This window comes from Pararge aegeria, chromosome 21 (assembly GCF_905163445.1).
Source record: "Pararge aegeria chromosome 21, ilParAegt1.1, whole genome shotgun sequence".
In the NCBI taxonomy this organism is placed as follows: Eukaryota; Metazoa; Arthropoda; class Insecta; order Lepidoptera; family Nymphalidae; genus Pararge; species Pararge aegeria.
The window spans coordinates 2,278,312-2,293,122 of NC_053200.1; the positions used below are offsets into that span (position 1 = coordinate 2,278,312).

At 37.2% G+C, this 14,811-nt stretch overlaps 1 protein-coding gene across 2 annotated transcripts; it reads left to right on the forward strand.

The window, feature by feature from the left end:
- The first annotated feature begins 1,557 nt into the window (after nt 1-1,557).
- On the forward strand, nt 1,558-14,293 carry LOC120633132 (iroquois-class homeodomain protein irx-2-like). Of its 2 annotated transcripts, none has more exons than XM_039903247.1 (8): nt 1,558-1,879; nt 7,895-8,010; nt 9,167-9,316; nt 10,008-10,187; nt 10,788-10,984; nt 11,126-11,264; nt 12,051-12,184; nt 13,329-14,293. In XM_039903247.1, exons 1-7 carry the CDS (start codon nt 1,735-1,737, stop codon nt 12,165-12,167), a joined length of 1,044 nt encoding a protein of 347 aa, XP_039759181.1. In that variant the 5' UTR covers nt 1,558-1,734; the 3' UTR covers nt 12,168-12,184; nt 13,329-14,293. The 2 variants fall into 2 exon arrangements, with proteins under 2 accessions (XP_039759181.1, XP_039759182.1); XM_039903248.1 differs by lacking the exon at nt 1,558-1,879 and adding an exon at nt 1,991-2,213.
- Nucleotides 14,294-14,811: the final 518 nt, after the last annotated feature.

Genomic DNA, 14,811 nt, shown 5'->3' on the forward strand with positions numbered 1-14,811 from the left:
ATAATACTTCGAAAACACTGAACCATATAACCTATGATTATATACTCCATAAAATGCTTATATTATGTTCAAGGCTTATTTCTGCCCTCAAGCAGCCTTAATAAATAAATAGATACACAACGCACGCAACAACGCACACATCGCCATCTAGTCCCAAAGTACGCGTAGCTTTTGTTATGGGTACAAAGATCACCTAAGATGACGGATGAATATATTTATGAATAATATACATAAATACTTTTAATATACAAATACACATATTGAAATATATTAATTTTCAGCACTTGCACACCCAGCATTATAAGTATTTATGTTTATTATTAATAAAAATGTTTATCAGGCATCATAGTACCCATAACACAAGCGTAAGCGTAAATAAATAAATAGCCTATGACAATAAACACATCGCCATCTAGCCCCAAACTCAATTACTTTGAATCTTAGTACAACTTAGTATCCATAATGTGTTTTGGGTATTTACCTACTAAAAAGCCTGAAAGCTGGTCGGTCCATCCGTGAAATGCTAAAAAAAACTTAGTCCTCGAAAGCTGTTACACACTGGACATAGTTTTGTCAAGTTAAGGTAAAAAGGTAAAAAGTTAAATTCTGGTCTGGTTTTTTTCGTTATCACCAAGAATAAACAACAAGCTATAAAGTTAGAGCAATTCATTCCCAAGCTTTTTATCATACATACATAATCCTTAATATTATAATAGGATTTTTCTATAAGCTTACGTTTTATATAAACTATGAACGTATTGAGAGACATCTCAAGGATTTCGTCTGGTAATTTGTTATAAAAAGATATAAAATTACACTAAAATGAATTAGGTACTAATTTTATGCACTTCATTTTTACTTCTTATATTAATATTGTGTAAAAAGGAAAGTGGACTGCCCACTTTCTTTTTAAATTTTGATATATTTTTATGTAAGTATATAAATTAAATGTTCATATATGTATTAATTATGCACTATCATAACTTTAGTTCGTTACGTCATATTTAGTTATCCGATCGCATTTTTTTAGGTATATAGTGATTATCTATCGAACCTAAATGTCCTCTTCTAGGAGTTTAAATAAAATTCAAATTGAAAGTCGATCCCGGGCAACCTCTGCAAAAAACTCACCTCGAGCAGAGTTATGCACAAAGCCTTATCAAAATCGGTTCAGTAAGTAGGTAGGCAATATGTATATAACCTACTTTGGGAGAAAATTGAATCAGACAATCACGCACGAACCTTTTTGGATACAACAACGCACGTCCATCGTTTTACTTTCATGCCCTATTTGATCTTTATAAAAAAAAACTAGATGACATTCTATTAATTGTACTTAGGCATTTTTGTAAACGTTTGTTTGTTTCATGTTTGACATTTAAATAATATCCAATTGCCAATGCCAAGCCCACGCTTTGTTTTGACAGCGCGTCCATTCTGTTATCGGAGCGTTGCGCGGAAGAGCAGGAGAAAACATATCTATTTGCGGTATGTTAGAAAGAGATAACTGCGCGACGGCGCTGTAGCGTATCTTCCCGCCTTCCCCCCAAACAAACGGCTCGGCCGTCAGTCGCGTTTAGTTTGGTTTGCTATGCCACAGTCCGCTTTTGTAATATTGTTTTTTGTGATCTAATGTTTACATTACTGACAGTTTTGATGGAAACTGTGGTTTGAGTGAAAATATCATCATCAGTGATTCGGTGAATTACTGTTTTTCACATGGATTGAGTGACGATGTTACCACCTACGGCCGGTATAGCGCAGGAACAACGTGACCGGACCGAAATGGCGTACCAACAACGACGCGACGTAAGGGAAATCACTCGGGAGATCATCAGGGAAGCTCATGTATCAAACAGAGGATCCATGTCACCTGGAGGTAAGCAAGCCGGCCCAAAACGACGCCACGTTTCCGCCATGCTTGTCAGATTGACTTGACATACGTCAAGGTGACATTGATACAAAAACAATTAATTCCGCCGAAATTAGAAGTAAAAACCGGGAATATTAATGCCTAAAACTGTTTCTCAAACATTAGGGACAGAAACTAGGTCTGTTACGTCACCTAAGAACTCGATCGCACAAAAGTAAAATGGCGCCAATGCATCGCTCTAGGCGCTTTCATTTTGTCTCGGCGTCTTAAATTTTCTGTTGTGACCATAAAACAATGGCTAACTCGCCTAAAGCTATGCCCCGTTGCGTCCTGTTACAAGGTACGATATATTTTTAATTACAAAATCAATTTATGTATGTGCCTAGGTTATTTTTAGATATCTTGTACGCATAACGCTATGTCATATCATTTGCCCCAGTTAGATGTTGAAATTACTAAATGTCACTTCAGCGTCCTGTTTCTCGTTTTACTGGTGCACGCTCACCACATTTTGATAGTGCTTTGCGCTTTCAATGTTTATTTTTGTTGGAATTTGACTTTTTACGTCGTATTGACAGTAAAATGACAGCATTCAAGTAGAACAAGATGGCGGCTGGTACGGATGAGCGTGATTATTTTCTAAAAATCACGAGACTTACTCGGTGGCGCTGCATTTCACTTGTTTATATATACATAATATATTCATGCACCCAAACATACAATTTAATTAAAGCAAAAAGTACACTTTCTCCATTTGCAATGACTTGTCAGGAACCTAATTATAGTCGGAAAAATGTAATAGGCCCGTTTTGACATTTGTGCAAGACCATAGAATGTAACTTGGAACGAAACTAAAAGAAACAAAAAAATAAAAATCAATTACATACAGTGTTTTAAAAAATACGTAAATTTTTTTGGGACGTTAAATAATATGAAAGAATATATCGCGAGTATTCTTTTTGCGCTTACTTCATAGTAGCACGCAATTTATAATTGTTGCGAAATGTTCCGAAAACAGTTACGTTCTCAGTCTTTTTTTTTTTTATACTAGAGCTGTAACCATTTTTTTACTGAATATCGAAATTAAATATTGTGTAGTTATCTTTACTGCAAAGAATGAGCTTGGTTCTCAAAATGGGTTCTAAATAATGAGTCTGAGTTGATGTATCTGACCAAGCGGCACATGACTGAAGCGTCCCCGCGCGCTTTGCGCAGTTTTTCGTTCCTCATCTTGCAAAGTTGACTGTGCGCTCGTTTAAGTTTGATATATATTGTTTACCATTACGTTAACTATGGCTCTTCTATTTTGGACATTAATTTAAACATAGTGATTTGACTCGATTTTTGTGTTTGTTGTTATATAGTACTAACTCTGTTTCAACATGTTGAAAAGTGGACGTATAATCAACAGCCAGTCACGCGTATTGGTTGTGAAGTTAAAGGAATACTTTGAACGAATGAACACTTTACAATACATAATAATATCAATCAAGTACTGATACAAACTTGAATTAATTTATCGTGAGTATCGAGTACAGAGTCTTATGGTTCCATAACTAGTTACGTCGCGATGACAAATGTCAAAACGGGCCTATTACATTTTTACGACTATAATAATGCCAATTCTTTTGTACATAAATCTGTTACTAAATTAATACATTAATTTTTTTCTTTCTCGTGTGACATCTGCTAGTAATTAAGATAAATTCAGACATTCGTATGAATAAATTAAAATCCTTAAATCCTAACTGAAACCAATAAAGTTGTTTACATGCAAAGCGATTTACTATTCTGGAATGATTGTGCATAGAAACTGATCTGGGGGATTCAACATAACTGATAAAACTCTAACTAGTTAGACTATTAACATCTTTAGTTTGCTAAAGATTTTCACAACTTAACTACTAACTGAACATCATGAAATCCATACTTGTCGATAAGTCAATTGATAACTTCTACTATTTACTTGAAAAACTTATTAAATTGTTCGTTTAATTTTATAATTCTTCATATTTTTACCATAATAAATAAGGTCTATTGGTATTCCAAGGTATTTTATTAGATCATACAAACATTTTTTTTTATCTGTTACACACAGATCAGACATACATAATAATTCAGTTATAAGTTTCATCAAAGCAACATAGATTTAGAATATTTTTATTGTGCACTAAATAAAAAAAAAAGTTTTTGTGTCCCACTGCTAAGCACAGGCCACTCTCTATCATAGGAGTTGGGTTTTTAGTATATAAACTCACAACATCTATGCTCTGAACAACACTTATGAGATAAAGTTTGTACCTAGCAATTTAAAGATGCAATAAAAAAGAACTATTGTTCTGTAAATATTGTTAAATATGTACCATAAATGTCCTAAGATCTGCTTATAACAACAAGGTTTAAATAATTCTGTAAACACTATTAACTTATATTAAACACAGACAAAACGGATGATATAAATTTTCTTCAAATTTTGTTTCAGCCCCTTGTAAAAATATATTGGTACAGTATTTCACAGAATTACTTTCATTTTCAAATTCACAGTATGGGCTGTCAATGATGGTTATGTAGACAAATTATTAAATTAATACAAAAAAAAATTATTGAGTTTAGTTAATAATTAGATATAGGATTCAAACTCTGCCACTCTGCTTTCAAACCCTCAAAAGTGTAGTTGAGTTTCAACAACTGGGCTATCACTACTGTAGCTAATATTTTGTGTTAAGTATGTTAAATCCTTACTAATATTATACATGCAAAAGTGTGTTTATTTTTTGCATAGAGTATGTTGACAGGACAGACAAACAAGTGGTTCCTACAAGATTTATAAAAAACACCTAGTGCATAATAAGTACCATAATGTAATTTTGACATAAATGTAATTAAGTAATATAGCTGATAACAAACTTCTTATCAGAATCCAAAAGTAGGGTACTGATATGAGTAAATGGTGATTAATTATTATTATCCCTTAGTATTCAACGTCTACTACTTGGTTACCTAGTAATGAAATAATATTGAAATAATATTCAGGGGAAATAGAAATAGCTGACAAAAGCCCACTCGGCAGTGGCATGCTTAGGGTTTTTGAACAGGGTATGCATATAGAAGCAATATGGCATAAAATGGAAAAATCTTTCGCATTCATGAGTTATACAATCCAAAATTAAGGGTATGCAGTGCTTTTGTGCTATAGGTAAGCAGATAGGTAATTCATTGTATCATTGAGCACCTTCACAGTTCATACAGTATATTTTATTACAATTCTGTTCCATACCCGTGGCTTCGTTTTTTTTTTGTTTTTCTAAATCCAGCGGGAACCGTACATTGTTCAGAGATGAAAAGTAGCCCATCTGTTAATCCGGGGTATAATCTATCTTCATCGCAAATTTCAATCAAATTGGTTCACAAGTTTTTGCGTGAAAGAGTAACATACAAAGTTTGATTTGAAGAGTTGCATACAAATTTTCGCATTTATATTATGCCTATTGTAGTCTATGTAGCCTACATAGACATACATATAGGATATAGTCAGGTTATGTAGGTTTCCTAACAACTATAGCCTTCACGGTGCCTAGTAAACAAACGGAAACCAAATATAGATAGGTATATATTTTAGAAAATTAAAAAATATGAAACATCTAAAACCAAATCTTATTTAGCGTAAACTATTTTAGCCGCTTCGATTTGAATTCTCGTGAATCGAACTCCGACTCCGGTAGATGCCCGATTCATAACATGAAGGAGCCCTTGTACACAACAAACAAAATCGCAACGTAAACAATGCGGAGGGGGCGGGGGACGCGGCATGCTATCGATCGAGTTGAATGGCCGCTCGTTACGCAATGTGTGCTGACCAAGGGCATCCTCGTTAGGCCCTACAGAGTGCCCACAGTGTGATGGTCTACCAATGCACTACGTCTTATTCGATCACGTGAAGTTAACTATAATGTATTTGGTTTGAAGGACCGCCATCTATGTACGTAGGTAGACAATCACACACTTAGCAATCTGTATACTTTTATATTGATTTAACAACTACCTGTTGGTTTATAGTTAGCATATACGACTGCGAATTTCGAGGTCTTGGATTAGATTCCCGGGCCTCGCCAAAATAATGGGTAGGTATTTGGTTTTTGAAGTTGAGCAATTCTCCTTACCAGCCGAGGGTTAGAAAAATGGCTGTGTTCAACCCAATGACTCGGAGAGTACGTTAAGCTCAGGTTAGGTTTCGATGAATGGCTGTTTGTTACTCAGCCACGCGAGAACCGCTGAACGGATGTGGGTTTATAAAGGACTATGTACTATCGATAAAAAAAGCTTGGGTGTGTAGTAGTTGTAGTATGTTTATCTAATAATTTTAAATGACAATGTGAGATGGTGATAACAGTAACGAACACCAAGACCAGGGCGCGGCTGGAACCCTCACGCCTCGTAGCTATAGTTTCAAATTTACGAATATGGTTACTACCATCATCTCACTACCATTTACACATTTCTCATGTAATGTACGCATCATAATGTATGGGGAATCTATTTATGGGCCAGGTCTACTTTATTAAAGATAATTAAATTAAGACTTTGTCGCAATTTAGCACGGAGCCTTAGCTTGATAGCCACAGTGCAGCTGCACATCGTAGGGCGTGCATGCCCTTGTATAAACAAAATTTATAGAAAAGTCCTATTATAGTATAAAGGACTACGTAATCGATAAAAAAGCTTGGGTGTAAATTGTTGCTCTAACCAGGATGCTCTTCTAATAATTTAAAATGACATTGTGAGATGGTGATAACAAAAAAATAAAAACACCCGGCTAAGTTTGTTGTGGGCTTCTTATTAGACCAGGACGCGTTTGGAACCCTCGTAGCTTTAGTTTTAAGTTTACGAATGTGGTTATCGCCATCATCTCACTACCGTGTAATTCTTATGTACGCATCAAAAGTGCCACCTATGGGCCTACTTGAATAAAGATATTTTTGACTTTGACTTTGAACAGAGCACCACTTCACAGTGTTGCTCCTTTTATTAGCGATGGTTGTCCACAGACCATAAAAACACGTACCCTTTTCAAAGTAGGTTCTATATTAGCGTTTAGATACTCTAAAATAGGCAATGATAATTCGCCAAATCGAAAAATGAAGAAAGAGCGGATATTAAAATTGTGAGTCGACAAAATAAAGAGGCCGCACGTGTTTACGTTCGACGCTTATCGACGCAAGTTCCTCGCGGTCTGATGACCTGGGACTTGTTTCAATTTAACTCCAATAATTACATTATGAGGATAGCATTGTCGGGATTCTCCATAGAAATATAGTCCCCTATTTTCTTCCTTGATAATGAGCAGCTGGAACATTCTTTTTTTTTCTCGAAAAAGAACAGTACAGTTGGGTCGCGTTGCTGTCGTTGATTTTTCTGAAAAAGCTAATTACTTGAGAAAATGTAACTCTCTTAAATTACCCATGAGTCCCCTTTTTTACCGCCATGTTCAAAGGACACGTCAAATATTAAAAAAAAAAAAACAAAAAAAAAAAACTTTAAAGAAAGTACGAGAAGCCTCCACGTGAAGAAACATTCTTTAAGATTTCATGCTACAAATAATAGAATCGATGTGACAATCGATGACAGGGAATTCAGCTGAACGCGACAATATATCTTTTAAACTTATTTTTCACTATTGGATAGAAGCAGGCGTTACTTTGCGAAAATCCATGATATATTATGAACATTAAGCTTAATTTGCTATAATCCGCGAAAAGCAGGAGAAGCTGTATTTGCCGAAGATCTGTTTGGTGTGGAGTATTGGGATTGAAGAAATTATAAATAACACCGTACATAGTACCATTTTTACCATTACTACCAATTTTATTTTAAAAATATTTTTTTCACTTAAAAGTAATCAAAAGATTGTTTATATAATAAGTCAAGTTAAAATTTAGAACACCAACAAAAAAGACTTTAGAACAGCGACACAGTTGTGAAATGGGTAGGAATTTTTATAACATTTGTAGTCTTTGTTTACAGCTCGGGACAGGTTCCCGTCGACGTCGTCAACAGATGACAATGAATCCGGTACGGACGGCGAGCTCGACAGGTCCCGGAAATCGGGGATGTCGCACGCGCACACATTACCACCGATGGTAACTATTTTTTTTTATAACTAATACATATATATATTAGTTTTGACACAATATTCTTTATTAACTAAGAACGTAACTATTGATTGACTCATCATTATCAACCCTTTATCCAAGGTACATGGTATTTTGGACTGCAAACTCAGCAAGCAAGCAAGCAGCCAGCTGTTCTGAATCTCAGTTGACACTATAATTAGCTAGTCACTGTGGACAGTCGAAATCAAATAACGCCGAAAACTCCATATTAATTTCAGTTAAATCCATGAAATAGTTTTTGTGTACGCTTTGACAATCTGGGCTTTTAAATGGGTTCGATTCCCACTACTGGAAAATGTTTGTGTGTTTATATGTATATCATCAATCTGAAATATAAAAAAATTAAAATAATAAGTCTTATTAAGTAGTAGTTTGCATTATAAGTGATAAATTTTTTTTATTTGCGTACTAACTTCAATTTCTTTTTCAATTTCTGTGTAGCCCTATTTTGCACGCCTCATAAGCGAAGCGTTGATATGTATTACTGTCAGTTTACGTACACCGAGTGATTCTCCAACTTAATGTCACTTTTTTATTCTTTATTGCTCTTATAAGTGAATATAAATAGACAAATGTTGAGAAAAAACACTCATGATGTTTTTAAATATCTTTTTATTATTTAAACTAATTAAAAAACGTTCTTTCTTGGACGTCCGTGTGTCTGTATGTGCGGATCCCGTATCTTGTGGTCACGATAACGAGCGAAATACTTCACTTAGAGTTGTTTTTTTTTATAGGCTTCAGTATTTTGAGGAATGGAAGCCTATTACTTTCACGGTCCCTAATAAAAAAAAAATATCCTAAGTATTTATGTACCTACATTATTCATAAAAATATTCATCAGACATCTCAGTATCCATAACAGAAGCCGCGCTTACTTTGTGGCTATTGTTGTTTGTATATTTATTTAAAAAAAAATACTGCTTTACTGGAAGATCATTGGACTCAGAAAGCAAGGTCGCTGCAAACTGCGCCAACCAGCCGTCAAAATGGCGCCCCCCGCACCTGTTAACGCAGCGCTGGTCGACCTCTAACGAGGTGGACAGACGACATTAAACGCGCTACGAAAGATGTCAGCAGTGGACGTCAATCGGTCGAAGTTATAACCGATGTTATTGTACAGGGTATGATAGTGCGCAAGCGGCGCGGCAATCTGCCAAAGCACTCGGTGAAGATCCTCAAGCGGTGGCTGTACGAGCACCGCTACAACGCGTACCCGAGCGACGCGGAGAAGCTAACACTCAGCCAGGAGGCAAACTTGACTGTGCTCCAGGTAAACATTCATATAATTCTTTTATTCCGTCCTTGGCCAGTGGATGAGGTGACACCTGAGAAGTCCCCAACACTACCCTTCGTACAAGCTCGCTCGTAATCCAGGAGTCGTTTTGGAGTATTGAAATACTTGAACATCAGATTAAAATTTATCGTATTCATATAGCGTTAAAATACAAATTTGCTTACAATGTTTCGGGTTTGAACAACTTTCAGAATCGCCGTGGACGACCCAAATGAACCTGGCTGTCAGTAATTTTAAACTACATCAAAACCGCTCGAATTGTCATTTCGACGACCCAAAACAGATTAATTTGGCGATATATTGTTAGGAGAGCCGACCCCAATTAATATGGGATTGATGAAGCCTTATCATCAATCACCGGCCTACTACAGGGCACGGGTCTCCTACCACAATGAGTAGGGGTTGAGGCCGTAGTCCATCACGCTAGCACCAGATTGGATTGGTGGACTTCGCACGCATTTGAGAAGATTATCGAAAACTCTCAGGCATCCAGGTTTCCTCGCGATGTTTTCCTTTACCGTCGAAGCAAGTGATATTTTTAATTACTCAAAACGTACATAACTGGTACTAGAGGTGCGTGCTGGGACCTATCCGCTGGCCTATCACCGCTTATATAATTTGAAATTATTAGAAGAAATAAATTAAAATGTATTCGGCTATGTGGCAGGTATGCAACTGGTTCATCAACGCGCGGCGTCGAATCCTGCCCGAGATGATCCGGCGCGAGGGTCACGACCCTCTGCACTACACGATCTCCCGGCGCGGCCGTAAGCAGCTTGGCTCAGGGGGCGGGGCTTCCGGCAGCGGCGTCGTCGTCACCGAGTGGGACGGCGAGGGAGAAGGCGAGGTGAGCTTCTACACGTCAAAGTCAAAGTCATAAATATCTTTATTCGAGTAGGCCCATAGGTTGCACTTTTGATGCGTACATTACATGAGAAGTACACGTAGTGAGATGATGGCGATAAACACATTCGTAAACTTTAAACTAAAGCTAACGAGGGTTCCAAACGCGTCCTTGTCTAAGAAGAAGCCCACAACAAACTTAGTGCTGGGCTCTTATAGCATAACGAAAGATCGAGAACTGTGAAATTTCCTTCAGACACACATAATCCAAGTGCGAGTGAAAACAAGAAAAAATATGTCCCCCTATTATATCCACGACAAAGGACAAAATTAACAAGTCCAACTTACCAAAGCACACAATTAAAGCAATTTGGAATAGGAAAGTTTACCTCCGTTTATTATTACCAGATATTATTTCCATTTGTGCGCCAATGTTCGTAGAGTTGATAAAGAAGATAAAATTTTATCATTTCCCCGGAGAGAAAAGTGTGCCATGCTAATCATGCTGGTAATCGAATATTTTTTCTGTTGCAAGAAACGAGTAACCGCGCCGCTTACACTCGACATAGGGTGCTTCTTACAGATACTGTAACGTTGTCCGCAGGGCGAGGGTGAGGCGGGCGGCGAGCACGACTACAGCGACGGGCTGCTGGTGTACCGCAGCGACGGAGACGACATCGGCGACGCGGAGGAGGGCTACTCGTCCAGCGCTGTCAGCGAGGAGGAGGTCAAGTACGACCCCTCCGTGTGGCAGTCCGTCATCCGCTACGAAGACCGCGATGTGCACCCGGCCGCTAGGGGGTGAGCCCGCCTCCCATCCTCCGCCATCAACATGACTATCACAAGCCTCTTAGTACTTTCCCATTAAATTACCGTTTCATGACCATAAACACAAAAGCAAACAAAAGACCGTTATTAAACGGAAGTGTGTGCGTATTACAGGTCCGCGGCGGTGGTCACAGTGCGCACGGCGGAGGGCGAGGTGGAAGGCGAAGCGGAGGGTTCGGGTGGCGCGGGTGGCTGGCACCCGCAATTGGCGCACCTGCCACAGCTGCCGCACCCGCTGCGCCGCAAACTACAGGTACGTGCTACGTAAAATCAAAAAATCGCGTGCATTTTTATTTCCAAGTTAGACCCTTAAGAGCGATCCCACCTAGTGATAAGCCAGCTCGACTTTGCTTGCGCGACGGTACTCTCAATGAGTATACAAACTAGTTGAGTCTATGGTATACTCAATATTCAACCGAAATTTTATTTTATCGGTGTAACCGAATTTCGAAATAATGTTCAGGTATATTTAATAAGGAATCACCCTGTAAAAATATTAAATCAAAAGAAGCATATTTATTTTTCCATACAAACAACATAACATTCAAAGTGCTTACTAATTTTAACCCCATTTCTTAGTATAGTTCAACAGGTAAATACCACGATAATATTTTGGTTGATGCAACTGGGTCGAAATATCGACAAATCAATATTATCGTGGTATGTACCCGTTGAACTATACTTGAAATATTAACCACGAATTAACCACGAAAATCTTAGTTTAAAATCTTTGTTTTAACCCCATTGAAGATAAAAGCACCGACACGCGCATAGTACCTATGCTACGCGACGCGACGCGTACCTAATAAAGTGACACAAGGGCTGTATCTGATTTCTTCAGTAAAAACTATATCAGTGGTTACTCAAAAACTATTAGGTTTTCGATTTCACAGATAAGCCTCAGACACAGTACATAATGTACCTAAAGCCTGTGAAGTAACACAAGCCACGCTTGCTTTGGGGCTAGGTGGGCTATGTATGTATTGTCATATATATATTTGTTTTATTTGAAACTTAACTATGCTGTATGTTGTTACAGGTGGTGGGCGCGCACGGCGAGGGCGAACGGGACAAGTTCAAGTGTTTGTACCTGCTGGTTGAGACCGCGGTGGCCGTGCGCCAGCGTGAGAAAGAGCAAGAGGAGGTGCCCGTCTAGTTCGCGCGGCGCTCAAGGTGAGTGCGAGCGAAACAACTGTACCCTGCGTATAAGTTCAACACGCTCGCGATCGGAGAGACGTTTTCGAGTATCGATATAAAGCAAGCTGGGCTAGCACGGGCGGGGGACAAAAATTATATCCCCCGATTATATCCCCTGACAAGGGATATAATTAAAGTGCCCTAGAGCTAAATCACTGGAACATGTAATAGCAGAAGTTTACCCCCGTTTATTAATACACATATATTATTTGGATATTATTTCCACTTGTGCTCCAGTGCTCTGAGAGTTGATAAAGCTGTGGAAGAAGATAAATTTTATATCCTTTCCCCGGGGATATAATTTACTCCTGCCCATGCTAGCCAGATATGGAAATATAACTTGCATTCATTTAGAGCCTTCAATTATATGCAATTGTCGACAAATCCGAGCTTTAAACCAATGTTGTAAGTTCCATTTTACTCTGACTTCATAGTGTTTGGATTTGTGAACGACTCTTAGATTGCGAGATTATAGATCTTATACTATGATAGTATTAAATGTATACGCTCACAAACACTCGCATAAACGAAACAATATACTTTCAAAGTAAAATATACATTATAACACTAGTTTTAGAGTCTACCGACTACCGGCCGACTAAATGGCACGGTTAAATGTTGCACAATTTTGACACTTTTGAAATCATCCTATTTATATAAATAGTAAATATATTTCTATGATGTTATTTTTTATAAATATTTGACACTCGCTTTTCACTTGCATTTTATTACGCTGCAATTATTATAATATTTTATAAGTATATTAAATAATCGGAAAAATAAATATTTTTTTTGTGAACCACCCAGGCCCAGTGCTTAATGGTGGGCCTCACATGCCTTCGAGAACATTCTGGAGAACTATCAGGCACGCAGGTTTCCTCACGATGTTCTACTTCACCAGCAAGTGATATTTTATTACTTAAATCGCACATAAGTTAGAGGTGCGTGCTGAGATTCGAACTCGGCTCCCCGAAAGTGAAGTCAAGCTCTTACCCACTTGGCTTTCACCGTTTCACCGTTTCACCGTTTCACCGTTTCACCGTTTCACCGCTTCACCGCATGCCTGTCGCATTTATAATACTAATTGCAAATCAACCAGATGTAATTTTTCTGTCCACAGAGTTGATACACGAACGTGACATCACTTCGTGACAAGGAATCCTTCGGTATGCTGTCTCCCGTTATTTCCGTTAAAGTACGCACACACTTGTACTTGGACGCACCGCGATTGTGTTTCTAACCAACATACTATGCGACTACCTTTATCGAATACTCCATAGCGTACCGTTGTATACTGTAGTCATATAATAATTATGATTAATATTTTTTTGAGCTATGGATGGGACTATTAATATGGTTACGTATACGTTTCTTTAAGTTTTGTTTTTAGTGAAATTTTCATAATAGCTACTCTGTAGTTTGTAAAATAGACACCTAAGTTACGGAATAATATCGTGTTTGAACTATTCCGCCGCATTTAATGTCGCAATGATAATATTCTATAGATGTACTATTTGGCTACTGTGAAAGACCAGAGCACCTAGTGTAACATTTTCTAGAACACCATCTTATATACTGTTTCCCAGTATAGAAACTAGATGGCGTTTTTTGGATTTCATACAAATCGTGGTCAACTACCACGCGATTCACGCCTGAATCAGTTACACTAGGGACCTGTTAAAGATTTTCTTTTTCGTCTGGCTTTACACAGATTAGCCAATGTCAGGTAAAAGTGATAGATACCGCTGCCGTGCCGCGTTCCGCGCACTTGCTTTTAAGTGTTTCTTAATGCACCAAATTAATATTTTGATTTATTTTTACTTATTAATCGATGTAGCTATTTGGTGGCTTTCATTATGCGAATGAAAATCCACTGTTTATAATATAAGCATAGTTTTCGGTGTCCATTATATTTATATTGTTACACACACTATGGTTATATTGTAAGTAAACGTAGGCATAAAAAATATGGGGCATTCGGAATTTATGGAGTAGCCATTATGAATATTCACTCAAATACTTGTGTATAAAAAAAAATTGGACGGATTTGTTTTATGTTATAATAAAATAATTATTTTTAATATACACTAAAATAATATAGTACTTTAGTTTATTTTAATTCAAAGAATATAGATTTTTTTTCATTGCATCGACTACCGCGCTCCCATTTCTATGTTCTTATTAACTTTAATACGCACTTAGAATCTACCTATAGAATAAATACATAATATTATAGTAACATAATACCTACTTGCTACCGATTAATATGTATCGAGGTTTGTTTAATATTTCAGGAAAACTTTCATACTTATCTAAGAAAAGTATTGCCGGCGAACCTTTTTAAGATATTGCCATTGAGTAACATCCGTTCATCGCGAAATTTTTTGTTATCAAAGTTTTCCTTAAACTATTTTACAGATTTAAGCAATAAAACAATACTGCCCTACATGTTATACAAAAACAAACTACTTTAGTTATCTATATATTATACACTTTTGGATGTTGGTATGAAACATGTGATTAGCTGCTTAAGTACATACCGATGTAGATTGTATTAGGACTAAAATTAAAATGGCTTCCACCATCAACATTAAAATTAAATA